Source organism: Perca flavescens, chromosome 9 (assembly GCF_004354835.1).
Source record: "Perca flavescens isolate YP-PL-M2 chromosome 9, PFLA_1.0, whole genome shotgun sequence".
NCBI classification, from domain to species: Eukaryota; Metazoa; Chordata; class Actinopteri; order Perciformes; family Percidae; genus Perca; species Perca flavescens.
In genome coordinates this window covers 24,461,169-24,488,857 of record NC_041339.1, presented here as the reverse complement: position 1 = coordinate 24,488,857, position 27,689 = coordinate 24,461,169, and the positions used below count along the sequence as shown (strand labels likewise).

The 27,689-nt window shown below is 40.9% G+C and overlaps 1 protein-coding gene across 1 annotated transcript; it reads left to right on the top strand.

Moving 5' to 3' along the window:
• Window positions 1-233: 233 nt before the first annotated feature.
• mast3b (microtubule associated serine/threonine kinase 3b) lies at window positions 234-27,306 on the top strand. The gene is made up of 26 exons (XM_028587169.1): window positions 234-705; window positions 4,375-4,463; window positions 5,336-5,408; window positions 7,859-7,937; window positions 9,517-9,674; window positions 11,512-11,587; window positions 11,963-12,172; window positions 14,523-14,624; window positions 15,980-16,112; window positions 16,408-16,475; window positions 17,081-17,172; window positions 18,635-18,843; window positions 19,023-19,161; window positions 19,358-19,490; window positions 19,600-19,765; window positions 20,067-20,168; window positions 20,435-20,557; window positions 20,764-20,876; window positions 22,736-22,890; window positions 23,110-23,231; window positions 23,362-23,562; window positions 23,996-24,222; window positions 24,418-24,540; window positions 24,662-24,798; window positions 25,391-25,575; window positions 25,807-27,306. The coding sequence occupies exons 1-26, from the start codon at window positions 620-622 to the stop codon at window positions 26,889-26,891; spliced, it is 4,386 nt and encodes a 1,461-aa protein (XP_028442970.1). The 5' UTR covers window positions 234-619; the 3' UTR covers window positions 26,892-27,306.
• Window positions 27,307-27,689: the final 383 nt, after the last annotated feature.

Here is a 27,689-nt window from a genome sequence, read left to right as displayed (position 1 = left end):
GAATCACTGGTTTCAGGTTTTCAAACCTTTTTTTCTGATTTCATAGCATTGGAAATAGAATATCATTGGGCTTTCGACTGTTGGACAAGCAAAACAAGCGATTTGAAGTTGTCACCTTGGGCTTTGATAAAATGGGATATTGTGATTTTTGATAAATAATCGCTAGTTGCAGCCCTGAAGCTTAGCAGATTTTTGCAGCAGTAAGAAGCCGGAGGTAACGAGCAGCACTTGAACGCAGCATCAGGCTCCAGCTTGCTCATACACACGGACACACAAGCCACCAGCAGCGTGTGTTTGGCCAAACTAAAGTGTGCTGCGGCTGTGTGAACGGTATTACACACGCGCCAAACAAACCGACATGGAGGTGATGTTTCGGGGACCGGACCGCGGTGAGAGAGCCGACCGGAGGATGTAACGGCAGCTCCAGGGCCGTTGGGACTGCACGAGGAAGACAGAATACAAAAGGAACCGCCGAGAAGAGGAGGCGATGGTGGGAAGAACAGCAGCAGCAGCAGCAGCAGCAGCAGCGGGAGCGGGCTTCACATAGAGCCGAGCTTCAGTTTTCTGAAATCATCATTCATTTTGAAACTGGGCTGTAAATGCAAGAAAGTCCTCCAGCATGTCGGATCCAAGTCACTGGTCTGCGGTGCCAAACCAGAACAAGTCCCAATTTGTTCCGGGAGCTTTGCTGAAGCGCTCAAAAAGGTAACGTTAACGTTACTAATCCGGAGTTTACCGGTTTATGTGGGCTTTTTTATGTTAAAATGCTGGTCTTCACACGTCTAATTTATTAATTTGAAAACTTTTACAGTGACGTTGTGTTAAAACATTACCAACATAAGTAGCTCCTCTCTAGAGTTGACTAATCCTGTGTTTGCTCAGCCTGTGATACACAGCTTTTGTCCAGAAAATAACGTAACTGAAAGTAGCTAGCTAGCTAATACAGTTGGTTAATATTTGCTCTAAAATAAATATCCCCAGAGGTAATGCCTCCAAGTACCAGACACAACATGCAGTTTTCTTTGTCAGACATTGGATGTGTAACGTTAGTTAACATTAGAGCAGGCTATAATTTCTTCATGAATAAAGCCAACAACTGGCTAGCCTACTATGTGCATGGACTCACAGTACCACACTAATCTAAATAAAGACCCCAAAAGGTATTTTATATGAAGAAAAAGCTCTCTATTTGCAAACTCTGTTTATATTGGTGTGATGCAATTTGCTGACTGAAAGTGACAGTTAGGCTAATTGTTTGCCATGGTTACTGTTATGACTGGAGATAAAACCTGCAGCTGTTCACTGTCCGATAGGGGCCAACGGCTAACTCACTGGAACTGATGTTCGGCCTGTTTGATATAACGATCATCTTTTATTATTTTATCTGTCAATTTATCTTTTTGGTTAATTAAAGATTCAGAGAATCAGAGATGAGTGAAAATGCCCATTACAATCACCCAGAGCCCAAGGGAATGTGTTCAGATTGCTTGTTTGGTCAGATCAACAGTCTAAGATATTCAATTTGCTACAATATAAAACGGAGAAAAGCAGCAAATCCTCATTTGCGAAGTTGGAAACTGCAAATTCTTATAAGGATGCAAACAATTATTTTCAAGATTCCTTTTAGAGTCTATTGTCAAATTGCATGTTTTGTCCAACAGACAGTCTAAAACTTAAACATATTGAGTTTATGGGCTATAAAACAGAGAAAAACTCCCAATATTTGAGAAGCTGCAACCAGACAATACTAAGCATTTTTCTTAGAAAATGACAAACGATTCATCAATTGTCAAAGTAGGTGGTTCATTTTCAGGTGTCAGTCTAATAATTGATTAATTGAATAAGTATGTCAGCGCTATTGTGGACTGTTCACCCTGGTGTCAAAATGTGCTCAGTTGATTGTTATTGGTCAGTTTGCCTCTTCTTTTCAGGACCAGAGGATTATTTAACACTCCCTCCTGCCCTTTACACACACACACACACACACACACACACACACACGCACAGACAGTCTTGGACATCTGTAGCTCAAGCTGGGCATGCTGTTGCTGCCGGTGCACACAGTCCCTTCAGCCTTGAGTCTGTTGACAGAAGTTTTTCTCTTTGTATTTTGTCTCTCATCAGTTTTCCGTGCTCAACTGACATGGCCATGCTGCAGATTAGAGTTGTAGTTACATAAACCTCTCTCAAGGCAGAGCTGCTCTGAAGGCAGAAATAATCTCATTGGTGGAGTTAAATCTCAGTGGGAAGAGACAAAGAAATCTCAGTTCTACTTGCTAAGTATCATAATGCCCATCTGTCCTAGACCATGAAGTGTGTATTTTTGGTAGAAAAAAAACCAAGGAGAAGAGCTAGCTGATATTATAAAGCCTAGCACTCAGCTACTGACTGAAAAACACTTAATATCATTCAATGAGTAGAGCAGAAAAATAATCCGCAACTATTTTGATAATCGATTAACAGTTTCAGTCATTTTTCAACGGGCAGAACTTCTGCGATGTTGGATCTGCATTATTTTTTAGAAGTTTCTAGAATAAACGATCAATTTCAGTTGATTTGACCGTGGCGGCCCCCAACGGCAACATTTCTTGGACCTTCCCCCACTGCTAAAAAAAAAATCCTAAAGGAAACACTGCAATCAATTACCAAAAAAAAATATTTTTTTATTAAAATAATCATTAGTTGCAGCCCTAGCAGAAACTAATTGAGTAGAACAAAGAAAGTATTGATATTTGTGTAATGTGTTATGTAAATCTTACCAAAAGACAACATGGGACACTGTGCTTCACTGGCATTGCCAGCACTGTGTAATTAAGGATCACCATGCACGCCCTTGTTTACCTGGTGCTATCTGAATGTAAACTGGTTTGCATTCTTTTGAAGACCTGTCTCCACACTACATTTGTGCTGTTGAACACTCTCCCAATAATCCTGTTTCTTAATTGAAATAACAAGTGCAGTGCTCATTTTGAGCGTGCCTGTTCAGAAAGGGCCGATTGCTTGTTTCCCAGTATTTAACCCCCACTACTTTATCTAACTATAAGCACGGTTCAATCAGTCGAGATTCGGCGTGTCCCCCTTTTTCCTTTTTAACCGCCACACATCCAGGTGGCGATGTGGCTCGGCAAGGGGAAGGAGGCCTGGCTGGCTCAGCCATAGAGTTATGGGCTCAGCCTGCTGGAGAAGCCGCTACAGCGCATAGCGATATGGCCCGGGCGAGTAGGGTTGGGTACCGTTAACATTTTTACTGGTACCTGAAATTCATCCGGTACCCACCGGTACCTCTTTTCAGTACGTCAAATAAATAAACGTCAGTTGTAAAAATAATTCCAAACCTATTCATCCTATTTACATAGAACATTTTGTTATTTATTTAGAACATTTTACACTCCACACAAAATATATAATTATTATATTATTATAATTAAGTTATAATTCTTGATTTCAAACTTTTATTCTTGTATTTGTATCTTATTCTATTCTCTAGCCTGTTTTGTTTTTCTGTCTCTTTTTAACTGCTCTTTAATGATTTATGTAAACTACTTTGATTTGCGTGTTGCTTACATGTGCTGTAGAAATAAAGTTGCCATACAACCTCCAACCTGTCAGTCAGTCAGTCACCAGGGCATAGAGGAAGCAGTTGTGCCAGCTGTCTGTAACCGCACCACGGCCGCTTTTGGCTCAACATTATATTGCAACAAACGCTGTCGGCATGCAGTTTAAAAAAATGTACATACTGCGTATGTGTGGGGACACACGCACAGAGGGTTCCTGATTTATAGATTATTTAAAAATCAAAACAAATCTTCCTTTCTTAGGCTTCATGTCTCCTTTTGTTTAATCAGGGAGATCTATCATGCTATGTGAAGTATCTTTCTTCAAACAAATAGTGCTAAACAATTATAGGCTTCTTAGAAACAATTTTAATAAGTCAGGAAACTAAACTAAAATAAACTGCACAAAATAAACTAAATAATAACTAAATTAAAATACAATGACATTCTCAAATTAAATAAACTTATCTGCCCAGTGTTACAATGTCATAACATGTCTTTTGTGGCCTAAAGCTGCTGCTCAATACACACAAACACACACTTATAACATAGAACACATGCTGATTAAAGCACTGCATGAGTCCAACATGTAATCATAGGTGGATAAACTAAAATGATTTCACTCAGTTTAAAGGAACACACCAGGTCTTATCATTCATCTTAACCGTTGGTAATAAATTCCTCTGTTGTGTTAAAACCGATTTAATTGGCCCATGAAAACCACCACAGAGACGTTTTCATACAAATAGTGATACGAGATGCAGATGAGGGATGAGGTTGGCAGTCTGACTTTTCTCTTTTTTTCCTGTTTGTGCTCAAGCTGTCGCAGCAGCAACAGGAAGAGCCTCGGTGTCGGGACGCCGTCACCCACACTGTCCCGGCCGCTCTCCCCGCTCTCACTCCACACTGGTAAGATCTACTGCAGCTTTTAGTATCCTTTTAAATCCCAACATGTCCCAACAGGTGCGCTGCTGCAAAAAACCATGCTAGTATTGACGTTGGCTCTACTTCAGTGGCGGTGTCATCTAGCAAGCTCTTGTTATTTAATCTCAGCAGGATGGACTCATCTGTGCTCTCCTGCATGTCCATACTGTTTCAAAACAGATTGAGATATTGCTACACTAAATATGATTATCGGTCCAGATCAGTATCCATATTTGATACGGACCTAATTGGGATCAGAATATTGAAAATTGTGTATTCTACCATTATCACTCAGCCCTGGTTCAGCCTCTGCAGAACACACAGACTAGCCATCTGCACTGCTTGATGTTGCTAAAGGACACTGTTTAAAAACGTTAATGTGTACAGCACCTTAATGCTATGAAGCAGCTGCACTCTATGGAAAGCGTTGGGCTCAAGAGGTCCTCATACCAACAGTATGTGGATGTGCTCTGTTTTAAACTTAATCATGCTGAGGATGATCTAATCACAGAGTGCAGTCAGGCTCTAATTGGGTCTCTCTTTTGTCCAAATTGGTACTCAACCGCCACCTAGGCTTCTAGACTCTGTTGAGACCAAACTGGATGAGGCTTCCCTCTGAATCAAGACTATTTGTAGCTCGGCGCTGTAATGTTTGAAAAAGTAATACCAAGATAATATATTGGACCCGTCTGAGGTTTTGCAGTGATTGAGGGTTCCTGCATGCATAGACACGATGTCATAATTTCTGGAACATCTCCACTTGTAATAGCAACCGTGGTCTTCTCGGTTCTATTTTCCTGTGTTTATTGTTACAGATGTGACTCGTACCGGTATTAACTTTGTCTTCCCTCTTTCAGCTGCGAGCAGCCCTCTAGACAGCCCTCGAAATGTGTCGACCAGTACCTGCCTCAACTTTCCATTTGCCCGAAGGTATGTCAGCACTGCTCGCTTGAATCTTTTCCCCCCCATGGAGCGATATATTTGTTTTGTTACCTCTAAGTAATCTCAAGGGGGTTTGATCAAAATAATTTAATGACTCATTCAATTAGTTAATAAAAATTGTAACACTTTAATTTACGGGTCTGTAATTTTTCTAATGATTTCTTTTTTTTTTTGAAATTTTCTTGGAGATATATATGTAATTTGGTACTAACTGGGTCAATACGAATCTCCTTTGAACAAAAGCAAGTTTTCATATATATATATATATATATATATATATATATATATATATATATATATAAATAAAACTTTATCTTTCCTAGATAGTGAACTGTAAGCTTGCCTGTGCTGTGGTCTAGGTGGAATGAATTATTTGGAAATGTATCAATTAAACAGTATCTCTAGTTTCCCTGTAAAGTTCTATTTCCCTTATAAATATGAATAAATAAGCTTCATGGAAATGATTTTTTAAATATTTCGAAATCATTGCGTCAAAGTATTACCTTACAAAGAGTTTCATAAAAGTATTTTAATTGAAGACTTTCTTTTGTTATTTTTGCAAAATTCTGGAGTTCAAATGCAATTTTCAACCAACAGCAGCACTCGGTATGTTTTCTTTTACCCCAAAGTGCTTTTGAGTGAACGAATGAGTACAAAGAGAAGTGAGGATATCATAAACTGGAAGTAATGGCTGCCATTTAGTTATTTATTAGCCTGGCTTCCCTTCCAAAATACAGTAAGTAGTTAATAAAAGTACAGGATCTACAGCCAGTTTTGATTCCCGAGTTTAAAAAAACCGATTGTTATAATATGACAACGTGAACCCAAAAATTAAATAAATCTAATTTGTAATCACACTCTAAAGGTCACGCTCTAACTCCCCCTCAGCAGGATGTGCAGTTAGATAGAGAGTACCCCTGAAGCCCACCCACACATCATTCAACCTGGTTCCCATGGCAACACGCTTGTCTCGCTCCAGGCATGTGTAAGCTACAAGTGCACCTTGAAGACACCCAAGAACAGTCGTTAAAAACTCATGAGCAGTTCAGGTGCTTCATCCCTGAATAGGATGGGAACAAGAAAGAAAAACGACACCTCTGAGAAAATGAGTGTAAAGCAGATAACGCGGTAGCTTACAATCAAGATCAAAGGCAATCTATGGATGAACCTTTTAATCTTTTTTTAACCTTTTTACCCAAGACATTCATAGTCCTATCTTTGGACATACTTAGGAATTTACGTCTAATTCTACAAGCAAACGTATTACCGTATGATAATCTATTGTGCTGAGCAAAATAAGCACTAAGTTAACAGACAATGCAACATGTTGGACACAAACTAAAGTCATCTGTAGTGCTGCAGTAATGACGACTGAAAGCCTTGTAGAACAATCAACAACCCTGGTCATTGCTGCTTGAAATCTGGTTCTCTTGATTCATTTTATATGTCAGTGTTTAATGAGGCTCTTCAGTTGAAATTCATAACCAAACTGAACTCGTAGAGATAATCGGAGTAGATCATTGTGGATAAACAGTTGTTAAGATGCATTTATTATATATAATTTATTGAGGCTTTAATGTATTGATGTGGTCTTTAAAACAACATGGTGAAGTTGTCCGGGTCTATTTAACAACACTCTTTTAAGATGTTGCTCTTTCAGTCTTTTACAGCAAATCAATTTAATTCTAAATGTTATGGCGCTGTTTGAGCTTTCACTCAGCCTTGTGATTTTCCTTGTGTAATAACTTCATTGTTTCCTCTGCTTACAAACCGCATGCCAAATGTTATAAAACATAACCTTTAGTTGTTGTTTTTCACTTCAGTTATGGTGTTGCTCCAAACTGGAGAGAAGATCCTTTCCCTGTTCATGTTTCGAAGTGGAGATTTGTTTCTGTTATGTAAACTACAGTATATCCTCAAATTAATTTACTTTGCTTGCTACTCCTTGTATCTGGGCAAATGAAAACTGGCAAGGAAGGCAACGATGTCAGTACTAATCCCTCAGCTGAATGCCAGGGGTCACAGGATCACTTGCGCAAGATTCCCAAAACCCATTGAAACTCTTTCTTTTGCTTTTCTCTTTCTCTCTATTGCTGTCGTGATCTCAGTCACTTGGCTCGTGCCGACAGGTAGCTTCTTTTAATATTCTTGCACCATGTCTGTTGGCTTTTTAAAGCTTGTGTTTTATATATATTTTTTCACACAAATAGAAAAGGTCTCTTTTATATTAAGGTGTAGCTTGCTTAGAGAACTGCTTTGAATCAAGTGAGGACACAGAGAACCCTGTTGTATATGATTTGGATAAAAGGACATTCATTTCATGCTCTTGTAGTCACAGGACTCCTCCGCCGCCTGTTATGTAAGGAGTTTTACATATGAAATGCTAACTAAGCCAAAGCTACTGAGGCTTATGTAACATGCATGTCCGTTTCTCTCAGAGCTGAGGGCCGGAGATGGTCCCTTGCATCCCTCCCCTCGTCTGGCTATGGAACCAACCCGCCGAGCTCCACCGTCTCGGTAAGTCATCCCAAAACATGTCACCCTCCTCCCCGGTCGAGAGATGCCGGCCAGGCAATTCCAACACCTCACTGAGCCCAAATAGCACATTCGTTTATGCAATAAGGGATGGTGAATGCCAAGCCCGAAATGACAAACTGCTAATTGTTTTCCTCCATCATCTGCTAGTTAGTCATTCTCTCAGTCTGTGGAACTTGGTGTTAGAAGTATTGCACACAGTCTGTGTGTATGCATGTTATTGAGGTGTGTGTGTGTGTGTGTGTGTGTGTGTGTGTGTGTGTGTGTGTGTGTGTGTGTGTGTGCCCCCGGGCTGTTTTAGTTATTGGATTGAATACTTAAAATGACTTCACAACATCACATATTTCTCACATTAACAATTTACAGAGTAAGTAGTTTTTTTTAATTTCTTTATTAACATCAGCTGTGGTAATTATTTTAACTTGGCCTTAAATCTGATGTTTTTGTTCAGTATTTGAAAAGCTGATTTCCAGTGACGTTAGTCACTCAAAATCCTTTCAAAAAGAAGAATACATATTTCAAATATTTTACTGTAATTGTATTTGTTTACAGAATGATGTAATGAAACCGCAATTAAATGAACAGTTTACAGTTGGGGGGTTGAATCTGAGTCTGTTTTGAAAGTCTGCCATGTGCAGCTATTATAAGAACGTTTCTGGGGGAGACCCGGCGCAGGCCCAGAGGTCAGTGGGGACAATAGGGCTCTTCAGTGGCCCTCAGTTCCCTCTTTATACTAGGGCATTAGAAAGACACTTCACAGATGCCGTCCCTCTGGCCCCCTTCTGTTCAGGACTCGTGGGCTGCAAAATTGAACAGATTGCAGGCAACGTACACCATGTCCTGTTCAGTTTGAAAAGAGTTTACTCAGCGCCTCAGTAGACATTGAAAATAACTTGTTTCTACAAATAGCGATGCCTCTGTAGGCCTCATTATTGTTTACACCATTACTGGAAGAAATGCATCAATTATTGGCTGGAGAGGTATTAAGTTCATCTTTACTCTTTAACTGCTATTCTAAATTCATACACCAGCTAAGTTTGTGTGTCTCATTTAAATCCTCCACAGGTGTATTAGCAGTTGGTTGGTGGGGCTTACAGTATGTTGGCTTCTTGCTGGCGCAGAGTGCACCATGCTGCTGTCGTCATAAACTAGAAAGTAAATATGAATATGTAAGTGAACTATTCAAATCTGCCAAATGCTGGTTTAAAAATGTTATATGGAGTAATTTAACATAAATCAATTAAAACCTCATTCATTTTATGTTGTAAATGCAGGAGCCAAAAAGAGTGATGTCAATGAAAAGGCATCCCTGTGACATCAGTTAGGTACTAGCAGCCGATCCATATTAAAGTGATTACACGATATAAAGGCCCAGTACAAACATTGCAGTGTGGTGTCCCTCAGAATTTACATGAGCAACTGTCATTGTTGGCTGAAGAGTTAATAAACGTGGCTTGTGTTTTGGCAAAACATACCAGCTGATGAATGTGAGGATTTTAACGTGTTGAATCTAGAAATGAAATAATTTGCTTGACTGTTGGATCCCTCTTTGTGGCTGCAGTCCTCCTCATCCTCCCAGGAGCGTCTTCACCAGCTTCCCTACCAGCCGACTCAAGATGAGCTGCACTTCCTCTTCAAACACTTCCGCAGCACAGACAGCATGACCGACGAGGATGGGCGGCCCTCAACGGTCATACGACCACGTTCTCGGAGCCTCAGGTAGCTAAACCTGATTTCCTCTGGCATTGCAATGAGTCTTGTTGTTGCCTTCTTTAATGCTACATATTATTTATATATTTGTTTTAGGAAAAAGCTTAGAAGAAAATGATTGCTCAATATATCAAAGATTTTGATTATTACATCTTTCTTAAATGTTGGTCTTAAGTGTGAGATAGCCACCTTTTTTAATGTGTCTATTCTTACGCCATAGATCCACTCTGATATGGGGAAGTGTTAGTGGGTTAACTTGTGTTCACTATCTATCTATCTATCTATCTATCTATCTATCTATCTATCTATCTATCTATCTATCTATCTATCTATCTATCTATCTATCTCTTTCTTTTCCCATAAAATCCACTTGTTGTACCACCCAGTCTGAACCAAGTCTAAACATTTGTTTTTATTGTTTCTTGTCATTAAACAAATTATATTCATATTTTATACAGATTAAATGCAGTAATTCTTCCTCAGGGATTAACATTGGACAGTGATTGCATGTTTTGCGCTGTTCATAAGGTCCTGTGTGTCATTTTGTACTGGTAGACTGTCATATGTCAACATGTCTGTGTATTTGTATGACCAAGACAAATTCACAAGCAAACACAGCATTTGGCGTCTAAAGGGCCTCCGATAGATTACACATGCCTGTTGGCTCTGCTCTGCGCTGTTTGTGCGATGCCGGAGTGCTCTGTGTTCTGGCACCATGGTGTGCCGTGCGTGGGCATGCTAGCTAACAGAGCGCCTCAGGGATCTAACTACTGAACTGTAGTCGTGGGGGGTGGGGGGGGCTGATGCAGACAGCCTCGGTGAGCTGTGAGATGTGTGTTGGGCAGCAGCCATCCAGTCTAACAGAGGCGTCTTTCATGACAAAAAAATGGCTTAGGGAGCCTGTTTGCATGTGATGTTCCCTCCATCTGTTCTGTTTGAAGCTTCATCAAGCAAGATGTTTTTGTAAAAATACACCGTCTCATTGGCCTAAATACTGAGGTGGTGTTGCAGTAAATGATTAATAGAGTGATGTTGATGATTCACACTGTTTGGCCAGAAGAAACCTCTTTCAGTGTAGAAACATCAAAACCATTAGTAGACAGTGAAATCACTCCAATTGTAGCTTTACCTTTTTAAAAGACCTGTTTGTAGGATTTAGTGGCATCTAGCAGGGAGGTTGCAGATTGCAACCAACTGAATACCCCTTCTCTCATCCCTCCCTTTCCAAGTGTATAGTAGAACCTAAGGTGGCCTTCAGGTAACGTCAAAACGTGAACGGCCCACTCTAGAGGTTTTGGCTTGTTCATTCTGGGCTACTGTAGAAACATGGCGGTGCAACATGGCAGGCCCTGTGGAAGAGGACCCGCTCCCTATGTTGCTATAAAGGGTCCATTTAAGCTAATGAAAACACAATTCTTAGTTTCAGGTGATTTATAAATGAATGAAAACATAATAATAATAATAATAATAATAATAATAATAAATATTCCATTTCTGCCAATAGATCCCCCCTAAATCCCACACACTGGTCCTTCTACTGAGTAGAATAGAATAGAATGTAGGCTCACAATATTGCTTTTGGCAGGTTGAGATCAAGAATAGTGTAGATGTTGACCTCATTCAGTCAAACCCAAACTATGATGGTAAAGCGTTTGTGCGTATGTTTGGGTGGGCTGAACTGAATCGACCTTTGGTCCTCTCTAAATAACCTCGATGACATAACCACTTTCACACCCTACCTCCAGCTTAGTGGAGAATTGTATTCAACCATGTATTGGTAAAAATCTAAATGCATTTGATCAATTAAAATATACAGTACTAATGTGTTGATGTTTGTCTTTTGCAGCCCTGGGCGATCCAGCGTTTCCTTTGATAATGAGATTGTCATGATGAACCATGTTTACAGAGAACGTTTTCCAAAGGTACACACCAGACGACTGTAGATCGTTCACGTAGCAAAGAAACTGTACATTGCTCTTTTTTCACTTTGTAGCACACGTGTTGTCTTACCTTAAGAAAATAAAGTGTGATTGTTACTCCTCCCGAAAGTAGTTAAATCTTAAATGTCTTGAAACTTAAACTATAAACAGAGTATAGAATGGAAACTGAGGCTGAGTTTTGAAAGCCACAAATCTCAGCAGGTGTCTTGACTGTTGAATCACTGGTAATGATCAACAACCATATGACTCCACCCACAGAAGTTTTGTGGACATTTTGTGCTGTAGAGAGTCAAAATCATAATGACTGGCCTTTTTAAATGCCTTAACTGTGTGCTTGTGTGCTTGTCCTCCCTGCAGGCCACGGCCCAGATGGAGGAGCGCTTGTTTGAGATTATCACCCACTGCTCTCCAGACAGCTCCCTCCCGTTGGCTGACGGGGTGCTGGGCTTCATCCAGCACCAGTTGGTCGAGCTGGTTAGAGACTGTCTTGACAAGTCCCAGACGGGCCTGGTTACCTCCCGCTACTTTGCTGAGCTGCAGGAGAAGCTAGAGAAGCTGCTTCACGAGGTGGGGAAACAGCCATCTGATTTGGGTCCAGCAGGACCAAAGTAGAAATGACATGGGTCCAAATGGCTTTGATTAGTTGCAAGAAAATGTCATTTAAATGTATACTGCAGCTTTAAGCATTAGCTGATAAGCTACTACATGCAAATTCGATCCTCTGATGTGATGAAGTTATGAAGGGGGATTGATCGACCTGGGGTAATGTGCAAAACGGGCATGTCACTCAATAACCGTCTGATAGCTACAGTAAAAGCACACACAGTCTATCTGGTTGTGGAAATTGTCAGCAATGGTGAGAGGTGCTGTTGTCACAGATCTTATCTGTTGTGATAAAATGTTAGTTTCTATAGCAACCTCTTTTCCTGTTCCTGCTGTCAGACAGAAGGCATGGCCGACTCGCTGAACTGGTAATTCTGTTCCCATACAGTGGAACAAATGCTGTCACACACGCAAACCTTGTTAAAAAGTGTAACAGTTTCAAGGATGAAATTACATTTTCAGTCATCTGAATTCTCTGACTCGTAATTTATGGTTTAATGTATGTAGTGATACTTCAGTTTGTAAAAGCTGCTACATTTTTGTTTTAAACACTCTGGTAGCTCTTGTCTGGAAAATGTCCTCTGGTGTACAGAAAGTTACCCATTTTATGCGTTTGGCAGCAAAGATTGAACAAAAAGACCCTCTTGCACGGTCTCCTGATCTCTGCAACAAAAGTAGCTTTATGAAAAACATTTGCACAGCATACAGGGGATTTCAATTTATTTGTCAACCTCCAGTCATAGTCTGTTACCTCAGGTGATTTTCTTCAAGTGTGCAGCAGCTTTACTGTGTGACCTTTACATCAGACAGTTAGTAATAAGCAGAATAACTTTCACCTTGTTATCATGAACAGTGAAGAGCACCACCTACAGGAACTTCATCAAGAGAAAATCGCAAAAAAAGAAGATTGATCTCTGGGAATTGTAGCACAGAAACACAAAAAAAAAACTTTAAACAGATTCTCCGAACTGACTTAAGACTTGGTGAGCATGTGAGGATTCTGTATTTTCTTTTTTGGGGGGCTTTTTCACTTAATTGTAGTGACAGTGGACAGACAGGAAAGGGGGAAAGTGATGGGGGATGACATGCAGCAAAGGGCCGCAGGTCGGATTTGAACCCGGGGCCGCTGCAGGACTCAGCCAACATGGGGCACACACTCTTACTGGGTGAGCTAGAGGCGCCCCGGGATTCTCTATTTTCAATAGTAGGACACACGGCTGTATTGGCCTTGTGACTTTCTAGTAACAAGACTGTTATTCTCACACTTCCACATTGTGACATTCACATTGGATTGTGGGTCTGGCATGACCAGAGGGTGAGAGGATAACACACATAAACTTACATGTAACAGACCATGGTTCTCTCAACCATTGGGAACTTTGGAGAAAGTTAAAGGAATAGTCTGGCCTTTTAGAGATGCGTATAGGCAGATTTTGTTTCCTGGACAGAGCCAAGATAGCGGTTTCCCCGTTTCCAGCTTTTTTCCTAAGCTAAGCGCTGTACAGGCATATAACTTGGACACAAATGCATAGTATACCATACAACCAGTGTTTCACTAGTGCTAACTGTCTCGCCAGTCTACAAGTAAGGCAGGGGATGATTCATTGAGACCCACCCACCCAGTGATTATTATAATAATTCCTCCTGGTTTAAAGTGATGTCTTCTCTGACGCATTTCTGTCAGGCAGCGTCTGTTTTCATATTGTACATATTTCCATTCCCATCTGCTTTGAACACACTGTGTTTTATTGATATATTTCCTTTTTCAGTACGAAGCTGTTCTTCTGCTACAATCTTTTTTTCAGGGGTGGAGGAAGTGGCACTAGAGGTCCTAGGTCCTTTTGATCAGTTATTTTCCACTAACACAACTAAGCCCTGATGACAAAGGAGATTTACATAATTTTTGCACACCAAGATTTTAACATTTCATTAGCTTCATAGAAATACACAGTCATGTCTTTTTGATGAAGTATATTTGATTTTTTTAAATAGAAGTTATAGATTATCCATGATGCATACATGCCATCTTTTATCCAACAACTCAATGTGGCAACATCAAAATTGCCATTTTCCCCTTTTCCCACTTTTATTTGCCTTTTATATTAAAAACCTTTGTTATAAGCAATTTCATTTTCTGGAATTGTATTTTAATATACTTCCACAGTGCAACATACAACAGGAAGTTTTACATATCAACATATTTGATTAGACATTTCATGATCTTTTTCAAAAAAATTTTTGTTGTGATGAGCCAGTTGGTTGCATAAATAAACTTGAAAAATGTTTTCACCCCTGCTCTCATGCTGTTTTTCAGGCATACGAGCGTTCTGAAAGCGAGGAGGTATCCGTCATCATCCAGCTGGTGAGGAAGATCCTCATCATAATCTCTCGGCCTGCTCGCCTCCTAGAGTGTCTGGTAAGCTAAGGAGGGTAAAATCTCTTTCTAATTGAAAATAAGATTACTTTGATTAAAACGAGTGGAAATCAGTTCACGTTTAAGTAGGACAAAAATGAGATTCTGACCTTAATTCTTTCTCAGAAAGTGGATGTGTATCGCCAGCAACATGAAGCTGATGATCTTTAATGGAAGACCATAACACTAAACTTTCACGGTTTCCCTGTTAGTAGATAAACATACCCAGTTGTCAGTAAGGTCTATGGTAAATGGGACATTGTCTCTGCAAAAACATATTGTTGTGTTTTTTAATGTATTTTTATGCTTTTGAGCATCACAAATTAATTTCCCCTTCTGTTGTATTGGTGTGGTGTAAGAAAGCTTAGTAGCAGAAATCTTAAACCTCTACAGATAAAATTCAAAATATGTGCATGTTTAAATACCACTATAGTCAATTTTTTCTTTGTGGTGTGGGTGAATTGACCATGTAAATCCCTCAAAGACTAGTCTAAATCGACGATGTTTCATTTCCGGGATTGTTCAGGTGCCGCCGGAAAGTCTGCCGAATGTCTTTCATTTTCGCCGGATGTCCAACACCTTCCGCTTTCTTTGTGTTGCCATTTTCAACTCCGGTTGATTTGTGAGGACTATGGTTAACTGCTCCTCAGATCTCTGCAGGGTAAATCCAGACAGCTACACTATCTGTCCAGTCAGATTTTTTTTGTTGCACTACTAAAACAACCTTTGAACGTAAACAAGTTCCTTCCCGAGGCTATTTTGCAGAGATTCCGTTGCTTCCTCCTCCGCAGCGCTGTGGAGGAAGGTCTGGCAATGCGAGACTACTCAAAGACTAACCCAGTATAACACTTGTACTTATGTTTTTTTGTTTTCTTTTTTTTTTTTTCTGTACTGATAGTTGAATAACCCAAGTGAAATTGGTGTAAGATTTTAACTGTGATAGGCCTGACATAACCTGCCAAAAAGCCGGTAGTATTAACATTTCAGATTAAAATACCAGTAACCCCCTTGATGTTTTAAATTAAACTTCAGTAATCTTAAATCATCAACTCTGGATTCAGGCCCTATTATTATTATTATTATTATTATTATTATTATTATTATTATTATTATTATTATTATTATTATTATTATTGGGTCATTCATATACACAGGATGACTACTAGTAGTATGTATTTATTTATTTCAAAAGTGGCTGAACTTGAAGCCGCTTGGATGAGAAGCTGAAAATCTTTGAGACTATATAGTTGCCTTTGACTTGTACTGCTGATGCAGATTAAACACTTGCTTTGACTTCAGTCTGGCAGGATATTGGCTTCAGCCAGTCCATATTAATGAGACTTGGATGCTGTTGACAGGAGTTTGACCCGGAAGAGTTTTATCACTTACTTGAGGCAGCAGAGGGTCACGCCAAAGTCGGGCAAGGAATCAAGACGGACATCCCCCGCTACATCATCAGCCAGCTTGGTCTGACACGGAACCCATTAGAAGGTAAAGGACTTCTCTGCCATGAAGTGAGAAGCCTTACACTCTGTTTACACTTCTGTAACATGAAATTCAACATGAACTTTAATTAAACTGTAGGAACCAGTTTCTGTGCAGCTAGATAACATTTATAACACATGACAACCCTCAGATGGTCTAACAGAATATCAAGTTCACCGAAAAGTTCCTAACTGTGTGTGAAATAAGAGTAACAGAGACGGAGGAGGAAGAGGTAATGGTGGGAGTTGAAGATTCTTTGCAGTAATATTAAACACTGTCTTTCTCTATCTGTTGTTTCTAGACATGGTACAGCTTGAACAGTATGAGGCCAATGCTTCAGTGTCAGTGGAACCAGATGGTAATGTGGAGGTAAACTTTCACTTTTATTATTACTGACTACCTGTGAAAATTTGATTGATTGGAAGAGGATATGGTTTAAGATTAAAAAAAAATTCAAAATAAAATAGATGCACTCTAAACACATATTTTCTTCTAATGTGTCCCTTGTTTTAATTGTTTTTAGCTACCTCTGAGTGTTGTGCTAAATGTGTCTCGGGACATTTGATTTGTTGTGCTTTTCCAGTGATCCATTTTAGTGTGAAATGATAACTATTTTAAATCAGTTTTTTTTTTTTTTTTTTTTTTTCGGTGGGCTACAGGAAGCCAAGACATGTTTATGGTGAAAGTAAATCTCAAAATTGCTGTGAAATCTGTCACTGCAAAATTAAGCAGTGTTAGTTATATTGCCCCAAATCCCTCATTAATATATGGACCAAATGGAAAAGCTATGTTTTCAGTATTTGGACTACATGTTGGATCACAGGACACTTCATGTAGCAGACTGCAGAACAAGCCCTGGAACATGAATTATACTGTTAACAATCCTAATCATTATAATAACAGTATTGCTTCTAGTGTGTTGCATTTTGCCCATAAACAGCCAATAGCAGTTTGTTTCTGCTTCCTCTTTATAGAGTAAAGCCCCACAGATGCTGACCCCGACTCGAAGGAAACCTTTTGAGAGTGATTTTGATACCATCAAACTCATCAGTAATGGAGCTTATGGGTAAGAAGAAAGGGCCTTTATTTAAGCTGTCTTTGCTTTTTCTTGGTGTTTATTAATTTTGTGAAACATTAGTTGCACACTTTTTTTATTCTTTTCAACCAAGAGCTACAAAAACCTCCCAAGAGTAATAACAAGTCAAAAGGTACCTTTGGGTTCCTCGCTATATAACTAAAGGATTCCTTAAAGGGTAACTACTGATTTTTTTTTTCAACCTATTTTCCTATGTTTTTGTGTCTAAGTGACTGATGGGAACAACAAATTTTGAAATGATCCAGTATTAAGCAAGATCGCTTCAGTCGGCAGCAACGAAACAAGCTACAATGTAAGTTAATAGGGCAATTGTCCAGTTTGTATTTAACTTCACAAAAGTGCTCGTTTTGCCACCGACAGGCTCCGATTAGTATTCGAAATGTCTGACAACATTTTGGAAAGGATTTCTAAGGAGGTCGACCTTTCTGTTGAAGAGTAAGATCCTTTTTTTGAACATAAAAACATCCACGAAATTGCGTTCGCTAAACCCACCAGACTCCATGTAAATAAACAGTAATTTTAGCATCGTAAAATTCACTTCATTCAAAGTCGACAGAAACAAAATAAAAATATGAAAAGCTGTTTTGGGTCGTCTTTCCACTTTTCCAACCATCTAGTTTTGTGAAAATATGTTGTCCCTATACATGCTAAAAGTATTGCTTTTTTAAATGGAGTCTGGTGGGTTTAGCGCTAGCGACTTCAGAGCTGTTTCTGGTAAAACAGAAAGGTCTCAGAGAGGTTTTAAAGGTCTATCTCTGAAGGGATCCTTTCCATAATGTTGTCAGACACTTCGAATATTAATCTGAGCCTGTCAGTGGCAAAGCAAGCACTTTTGTGGAGGTAAATACAAACTGGACAATTGCCCTATTAACTTACATTGGAGCTTGTTTTGCCACTGCCGACTGCAGTGATCTTGCTTAATACTGGGCCTATGTCAAAGATTGTTGTTCCCATCATTCACTTAGACACAAAAACATAGGAAAATAGGTTTAAAAAAACGGTAGTTACCCTTAAAAAATCTACAGCATGCTAGAAGTTCCATGAAACATTTTCAGCAAACCATAGCTGCTTCATTGCATTCTGCTTTATACTTAAATATCTTGTCAGCACTAATTTCCTCCTTATGCTCAAACCCAAATATTGACAAGGGGGTTTCCAAAGGCAACTTCATGCAGAGATGTCCAATCTATGCAATTGTGGGTTGAATTAGAATAAGGTGAAGGGAATCCTGAATCTCAGAGGTAAAAATTAGACCTCTAGAAGCTGCTAGTAGCCAGTGAAAAATAGGCCCAAACTTCAACCTTTCTGTTTGCGTATGTTTTCAATGAGAAAACATGCGCAATGAGAATATCCCTTAAGGTTTTCTTGAAACCTTGTTACTGTTGAGTGTGACGATAAAAGGTCTAATGTGGCTCACGTGGTTTTTTGACAGGGCCGTGTATCTGGTCCGTCACAAGGAGACCCGCCAACGGTTTGCCATGAAAAAGATAAATCGTCAGAACCTGGTCCTGAGGAACCAGATCCAGCAGGCTTTTGTGGAGCGAGACATCCTGACTTTTGCCGAGAACCCCTTTGTTGTCTCCATGTTCTGCTCTTTTGAGACACGACGTCACCTCTGCATGGTCATGGAGTATGTGGAAGGTAAAGCAGAGAAAGACTGCTGTGAACAATCTAGGTTTAGAAATTTGGCTCTGTCTAATCTAATCTGTGGCTTACACTAAGTGGTAATGTAGAACTAGAAATAAGGAATAATTAGTACAGGCAACAGAAATCAAAATGAACACAATGCCCATGGTTTTCTGGTTTTCTGTCCCATTAAGGTGGAGATTGTGCGAACTTGCTCAAGAACATGGGCCCACTGCCTGTAGAAATGACAAGGTTGTACTTTGCTGAAACAGTCCTGGCCCTGGAGTACCTTCACAACTATGGTATTGTGCATCGGGATCTCAAACCTGACAAGTGAGAGCACAGACAACTCGTTTTTGTATGGACAAGCACTTTCTGTACTAATACTGGCTTCTCTTTCTGAAATGTACTGTATGACTGTACAATATGTTGGTAAAAGTATTGACTATTCAAAAGGAAAGTACACTTAGGGGTGTGGGGGAACTGCTCATGTTGATTGTGGATTGTTTTGTTTTTCCCCACCCAACAGTTTGTTGATTACATCCATGGGCCACATCAAGCTGACAGACTTCGGCCTGTCTAAAATTGGCCTGATGAACATGACCACCAACCTGTACGAGGGTCACATGGAGAAAGACACAAGAGAGTTTATAGACAAACAGGTGAGATTGGTTTGAATGTAAGCGACAAAACTTTTTTTTTTTTTTTACTGATTATGGAAGCAGCGGTTTCTGTTCCCCACAACTCTGATGTGCTGGTTTGCTTGTGCAGGTGTGTGGCACTCCGGAGTACATTGCCCCGGAAGTGATCCTCAGGCAGGGCTATGGGAAGCCAGTGGACTGGTGGGCGATGGGGGTCATCCTATATGAATTCCTGGTCGGCTGTGTTCCGTTCTTTGGCGACACACCTGAAGAGCTTTTTGGACAAGTTGTCAGTGGTGAGCGCCTAAATGAGACATCAATCTCTTATTTTCTAATATTGTCAGAAAATCTTTGGAAGCATAAATTCACAACTTGGATTTTTTTGTTGCATGATTTCTTTCATTGCACAATGACATGTTTGCCAAATGCCAAGATATGGAAATAATTTAATGCCCGCAGGGATTGTCTTTGAAGTACAAACATTGCTGTCCTCACACTGAATTTCAAGCACAGCAACACCTTCAGAAGCTATGTTATCATTAGTTTGTTTTTAGTTTTGATTATCGTTTGTTTGTTTTTCTGGGGTTTTTTTTGCAGATGAAATCATTTGGCCAGAAGGAGACGATGCCTTACCTGTTGATGCCCAGGATCTGATCACCCGCTTGCTCAGACAGAGTCCTTTAGACCGACTAGGAACTGGTACTGCTCATTTTATTGCTGATTAAAAATGAGGGGGTTTTCTCTCAGGAGGGAAATTTAAAATGGTGACTTTCTCCTAAACATAATTGCAAGACATTTGGGAGATAATGTATGTGAGAGATGGATAGATATATGAATCCCCTATTTGTCAGAAGGAATTCAATTAACTTCAGGCCATGCATTAAATACATTTTGCCTCTTGAGTGTTATTGAAGTCACATTATTTTCAAAATTAATCCTGTATTTAATTGTCTATGTGGTTGTAGGCGGAGCCCCCGAGGTCAAACACCACCCCTTCTTCCTGGGTTTGGACTGGAATGGACTCCTGAGACAGAAAGCTGAATTCATCCCTCAGCTGGAGGCGGAGGACGACACCAGCTACTTCGACAGTAGGTTACATCCTGACGTCAGGCTTAAAGAATGGGTTTTCTTCCACATTTTAAACACCAGAACCAAAATACTGTATTTGTGGTGGCTGTTTAAGACCACTATTGTGATGTACAAACGTAAAAAACTATTGACAAATGGGAACTCTACAGACTGGGTTCTCTATGATTCCTCTGAAAATTTGAGTTTCTTCTCCTCCTGTTTTCAGCTCGTTCAGAACGTTACCATCATTTGGCGTCTGACGAGGATGAGGAAACTAATGATGAAGAGTCTTCCTTGGAAATCAGACAGTTTTCTTCCTGGTCGCATCGCTTTAGCAAGGTAAGGGCTGCATGTGTTGGAAGACAAGAGCTTTGGAGGTTCAAACAGTTGGTACAGAAGAAACTTCAGCATTATTTCTCTGGCTATTTATAATAGGGGTGGGAATCACAGGGTACCTCACAATACGGTACATAGCTCATGACACCAATAATATCACGATACGGCAATTCTGTGATAATCTATTTACTAGACAATCCTAAAATGATACTTCACATTATCGGTCTAACTATGAAGTGCAGGTTTTCTCTCTTTATTTACTGAATGTCCAAACTGTTAGAAAACAGCACAATTCACAGCATACATTTTTCAGTCTGTAAATTAAAATTACAGAACTATAGGGCATCTGTGGGTCCAGACTTTGGACTTAAACGTGGCTGGGGCATCTATTATTTTCCTCAAACTGCTGTTCGCCATCCTGTTGAAAACCTCTTCTTCTTCAGCTAGTTAACTTATGTTCAAGTTTCCCTCATTCATGTGTTGAGCGTCACCTTGAAGTAGCGACACTGGGAGCAGGGAAATCTATTTAGAGTGCCATATTTTATCGTGTGTGTGTTCTCTTGAACAGTTAGTCCGATGGATTTCAAACTTGACAGGTGTCTTGCTACAGGCACGAGTAAGTGATGTGTGTGTGTGTGTGTGTGTGTGTGTATATATATATATATATATATATATATATATATATATATATATATATATATATATATATATATATATATATATATATATATATATATATAAATAAATAAAAGAAGCACAGAGAGGGTCGAAGACAGCAGCGGAGCTTTGGCAGCTAAAATGTGAAATACACCTCAGACCCACAAAAATGTGCAAAGTAGCACTACTTTGTGTGTTACTTACTTTAGTTGGGTGTTACAGCCTTTGACTCTTTTCCTGTTATTGTATTAAGTTGCTGTGAGCTGGCAGAACATAACGTAATCTCTGAGATTATTCCTTCACAGCGCTGTGCAATGCGAGAAAATCTCAGAGTTGAACCGGGCAGACATAGCAGTTTTCATAAGACTCACCCTGGGTCGGGTTAATTATGTCTACTGCTAACTTACAACACTAATAATATTACCATTAAAATACCCCGCGAATCAAATCCATACTTCACCATTAATCATCAAGCCACTAAACCTGTATGGGAATGAACATCTATGCTCTCTCTCTCTCCCTCTCTCTCTCTCTCTCTCTCTCAGTGGGTAGCACACTGCCACAAGTCCATGACACTAATGTCTGATTACTCCACATTTTCATTGTGATATTTTGTGATTACATTCTGAATCTGCCCCGTTCTGTCAGGTAAATACAGTAGTACAATGTCTTCCTCTGATGTAGACGTAGCCTACACTGTAAGTCAGTAGTAGGTTATACAGTGGAGTCGCATATTAAGTGGTTTGGGGTCGTTCTGCAAGTAATTTTGGGATACAATTTGGTTTTGAAGAATTCTACAAGCAGTCGCCCGTTCCAAACAGACACATTTGCAACGGGCACTGTACTAGTTAATTAAAATATCGATATTTGGCCCCAGTGTATTGATTATCGTGTCACACAAAGGAAGATATTTTGCCGTATCAATATTTTGTCCCTTTCCTAATTTGCAATGTTCACTTAATTATGTCAATATTTATATTTAAAATAAACATGTTCTCATAATTGAAGACCTCATGCTGTTACAGAATTTAGTAAAAGGTAATTATTGCCAGGTCCCACTCTGTTATGCTGTTGAGATAACAAAGTATTATGTTTATCAAAGAGTGAAGGGTCTCTAACGCTGCTAGACGGTGCAACACATCATCTGAAAGCTCTTCAATATTCGGCTCTCTGTTTCACACCCTCTCTCCTGTTCAACCTTTCAGGTCTACAGCAGCACAGAACATCTGGCAACGCCGTCCAACCTCAGCTTCTCCTCTGACCGCAGCCACAGCGAGGACAAGGAGGACCGCGGGGACATGGGAGGACTCAGCTCCTCCCCGAGCCCAGCAGAGGGCAGACATGCCAGACGCATGGCCAGGTAGGCACAGGTGTCAGAGAGGGCTTTGGACTGCTTTGAGGTCATCTTAAGGCTTTTTGTTTATTTTTTTTTTTATTTTTTTTTGTTAACACCTTGTTGCTAGGCTACATGTAAAATTGCATTCTCATGTGTCTGTGTGAAAGCAGCCAGCAGTCAGATGGTGTTGTTGTGTGATCACCAGTTGATTTACCCGTTGAACTGGTCTTTGACTGTTAACAGCCTTCGCCCTCGGGCCTCCTCCAGCTCCTCCCAGTCCGAGAGGAGCACCAGTCCTCTGGTGATGAGCAGCACCCACAGCCTGGAGACGATGCCCCGCTTTGCCCTCTCCACTGATGATGAAGGTAAATCCAGACTGACCGAATGTGTTTTTTTTTAATTTTTTTTATGTTTGATGTATCAGTGCTTTTGTTAGAGGCATGAACACTGAGCACATCAACATGCCGTTTACTGATTGACCTATGTTACCTGCAGCTGAGGTGGTTGTGTCAAACCTTCAGAGGATCAGGATTCGCAGCAACAGCACTGGGGCCAAACACTCGTCGCCCAACGATCTGGTCGGCCCTCGGCGCTTTGGTAACCAGCTGGAGACGCCGGACAGACAGAGGCTTCCCTGTGGAGGAAAGGTTCCCAAGTCTGCCTCCGTCTCAGCCTTGTCTCTCATCATAACTACAGGTACAGAAGGTTATCATCAACACCCAAATGTCCAACAGAAGACAAAGTCTTCAAATTTGCAATTAGCCATCAATTTTCATAATGGGACTTTGAGGTTCTATGTATGCCTATCTTACCCACTGAACTGTCGTAATTCAACTATGACAAGGTAAACTATTGCATATTTGCATTCTATCACCCCTTTAAGTCTCTAGTGCTACATCTACTCACACATAATAATGAACAATAATAATAAAAGTCACTGGACTGTAACTGAACTCTTTAGCTATGTATGTGAATAGACCTCAAATGTATATGGTCAGGAAAATCTACCAAAAAAACATTTTATTCATAGGACCACAACTTTTCATAAAAATATCGCTTTCTGAGGCAGAAAGCTGTGACTTGTTCTGTCGACATATTCAAAAAGGAAACGGTCCCGTGTTTGTTTCAGACGACTCGCCCGGCGGCCTCCAGCCCAGTCCCATCTCCCCACGCTCTTTGTCCTCCAACCCTTCGTCCCGTGACTCCTCCCCCAACCGGGACCTTTCGCTCAGCCCCGGCAGCCTGAAGCCTCCCATTGTCATCCACACCTCGGGGAAGAAGTTTGGCTTCACTCTGCAGGCCATCCGGGTCTACATGGGCGACAGCGATGTGTACACGGTGCATCACATGGTGTCGGTGGGTGTCACCTCAAGATTTTAAACTGCCTAAAAAAGACACACCGCATTAACCTAGTCCTCCTTTAAATGTCATGTGTCCACGTCAAGTAATGTCTTTTACTCGGATGACAGAAGAGAGAGGCATAAAAAGAGGGTTATGTAACGCTCAAATTAAACTCCTCTCCTCACGCTCACTGTGTTGCTCCTCTAACAGAGTGTGGAGGAGGGTAGCCCGGCTCACCAGGCAGGTCTCTGCACTGGAGACCTCATCACCCACGTGAACGGAGAGTCTGTCCAAGGCCTGGTCCACCCTGAGATGATAGAACTGCTACTGAAGGTAAAGCAACTCACTCAGACTGCTGTGGCAGGTTATCACTATTCACTTTAAGTTGCAATTTGCAATTAGTTTTTGTCCTTAACACAAATCAATCATTCTTTGCTCCCTATGAAATGTGCAGAGTGGCAGCAAGGTGACGCTTCAGACCATAGCGCTTGAAAACACGTCAATCAAAGTGGGTCCAGCTCGTAAGATCAAACACAAAGGCAAGATGGCTCGTCGCAGCAAGAAGAGCAAGAGGAGAGATAATTACGACAGGTGAAAATCCGAGTTTCTTTTTTTTCTGTCGGCCCCTGCAGCTCTGCAGTGTTACTCATCATTTGTTTATTTTGTGAGGTTGGCAACTGGTGGATGTCCTCAGACAAACTATCCTGCAAAAGTCAATGCTATGTCCCCCCCTAGTGTTAGACCCTATTAAGTGAAGTTTAGTAGCAACTTAGTATTATTTTAATAATATCTACTGCATGGTGTGTTTTATTGTGCTGGTGAATATTTCCCTTAACATTTTTGCCAGTGCTTTTTATGGACTTTTTTTGTTTTAAAGAAGTTTGTTTTCAAAATGCCTAGATTTTGGCACAAATTATATATTTGGCACATACGCTTTAGAATTATATATATATATATATATATTTTTAAATACAGAACAAATTAAACTTTGAAATAATAAAAATAAATCAATCTATGTAAACATTCAAGATGCATGTTGATGTTGTTGTTATTAACAGAGATTCCCAAATACTCTGCAGGGCCATCAGAACACAGAATACCCCAGAGCCGTGTGTCGGTGCCACTACTCACCTCACTGAACTACACAATATCACATATCTGACTCTTGTTCCTCTCCCTCCAGGCGACGAAGCATCTTGAAGAAACTGTCCAAGCAGACCACAGTGATGCACAGCAGTCGCAGCTTCAACTCAGGTCTCCACCACTCAGTTTCCTCTAGCGAGAGTCTCCCAGGCTCCCCGACCCACAGCCTCTCCCCCGGCCCCTCCACACCCTGCCGGAGCCCCGCACCCGACCATCAGGCCTTTGGTGAGCTCAGTGTGGCTTCAGGATTAATCCCAATCAAATGAAATGGTTCTTGTTGTTCTCGACTTTAACATCTGAAAACCAGGGCGCGGAAGAGACTTCATAGTTGCATCCACAAATGGTGCCATTGTGAGCATATTTTAGAGAACTGGCTGTGTGTAAATATGGTAAAATATTGAGGTTTCTGCAACTTGTCATGTGCAATTTTTGAAACCGTTGTCCTCTGCTTCCCAGACAATAACTCTCCTCAGAGCACATCTCCTTGCTCCAGCTCTCCCAGTTCCCCCGCTGCACACATTCGGCCCAGCTCTCTCCACGGCCTGGGCTCCAAACTCAGCACACAGCGCTACACCAAGGTGGGCCGCCGGAAGTCAACCAGCAACATCCCCCCCTCGCCCCTGGCCTGCAACTCCTCCTCATCCTCCACTCAGCCTCTTTCTCCACAGCGCTCTCCCTCTCCAATGTCGGGCTTCGCCAAAACCCTTCACACCTACCACGGCAATGCCCTGTCCCCGCCCACCATCGTTAGACACATTGTCCGGCCCCGCAGCGCCGAGCCACCTCGGTCTCCTCTCCTGAAGAGGGTACAGTCAGCTGAGAAGCTGTCTGGTGTGTATCATGCTGATAAGAAGTCGTACACCCCCCGCAGGCACACGCTGGAAGTACCGTTTTACTGTGAAGGGGACCTGCTGGGTGACTCGGAGGCAGAGGGTGCCTCTGGAGGCTCCCACTTTGGGGCCGATCTCAGCAGGCTAGGGGGATACATCGGCAGCCAGAGGCTGAGGGATTCTGGGATTGAACGCTCGGAGCAGCTGGTCGTGATGCGAAAGCTCAACCTATCCGAGCGGCGAGACTCCTTTAAGAAACAGGAGGCGGTGCAGGAGGTGAGCTTTGACGAGCCGGAGGAGAAAGCCAGCACCCCAGTTACAGAGACCCCCACAACTCCAGCAGCCCAAACACATCAGCAGCATCACAGGACGGCCTGGATGGTCACTCGACCCCAAACCAGCGTGGAGGTGGAGCCGGAAGTGCCGGTGGTGAGGAGGTTCACACTGGTGCCCCAGATCGCCGTGCAGGGCTCAACGGAGAGCGAGCAGGATGAGTGGGAGCCGTGTTCAGATGGAGAGGAGACCCACGAGACACCGGAGCTGGAGGTGGGCATCACTTCATCTCAGCCACAACAGGCAGGACGTCCTCTTGGTGACACCAGCTGCAGCCAGGCAGCAGAAACCACCTCCACTGGTCCTCAGATTGGACCATCTACAGAGAAGTCTGAGTGCAGAGAGGGATCTCCACAAAAAGGGCATCTGAGAAAGTGACAACTCACCACTGCACTCATTTCAACTGCTCATGTCTTTTTCTTTTAAGTCTTTGAAAGTTGCAAACGCATTTAAGAAACTTGTCTGGCTGAGAGAGAGTAGGAGAAGATTTTACTTGAATTTTCTAGACGTAAATATTTGCCTCAAGGCATTTCAAACATTGTGGTCTTATTTATTAGATTTGTAAACTATGATGAGTTAGTAATGGGGGGAAAGGGGGAAGTTTGAACAGCCAGGGCTCAACAGTTTTGTATCCATGAAATGTTTTTTTTTTTTTTTTTTTTTTTTTGACTGGATTGTTTTTTGTATAAATGTCTATTTTTTTAAATAAATTGTCGTAGTACAGAATAGTTTGACAATGCTGGGCATACTTTTGTAGGACCAAAAGGTACGAGAAATTATTTTAGAAGCTGCAGTTGTGGTTCATTATTTTTTATATATATATATATATATATATATATATATATATATATATATATATATATATATATATATATATATATATATATATATATATATTATATTCGCACTACATTTAAGGAGAAAACATCAAAGCCTCCAAGCACTAATTTAGTATGCAGGAAAAAAAGTTTCTGAAGTTTGATAGTTGCTCAAAACTGGGAAGCTCTGCACAGCTGAAGTTCTTCCACTTTGCCCTCGTCAGACACCTATTGTTCATTATACAATCACATTGGTGGGGAAAGAAGCAGTGCTGAATTATGGTTGTCTGACAGAAGACCGACATGAAACAATTTGTTGTGGGACCCCTGTTTCTCTGACAACTTCTTCACATTTGTA

What these genes read in the sequence shown, in the direction of transcription:
- mast3b (XM_028587169.1), top strand. Translation starts at nt 620, where the DNA reads ATGTCGGATCCAAGTCACTGGTCTGCGGTGCCAAACCAGAACAAGTCC. An exon ending in CCACGTTCTCGGAGCCTCAG is followed by an intron (nt 9,675 to 11,511) that starts GTAGCTAAACCT and finishes TGTCTTTTGCAG; the next exon opens with CCCTGGGCGATCCAGCGTTT. An exon ending in GGTCGCATCGCTTTAGCAAG is followed by an intron (nt 20,877 to 22,735) that starts GTAAGGGCTGCA and finishes TCAACCTTTCAG; the next exon opens with GTCTACAGCAGCACAGAACA.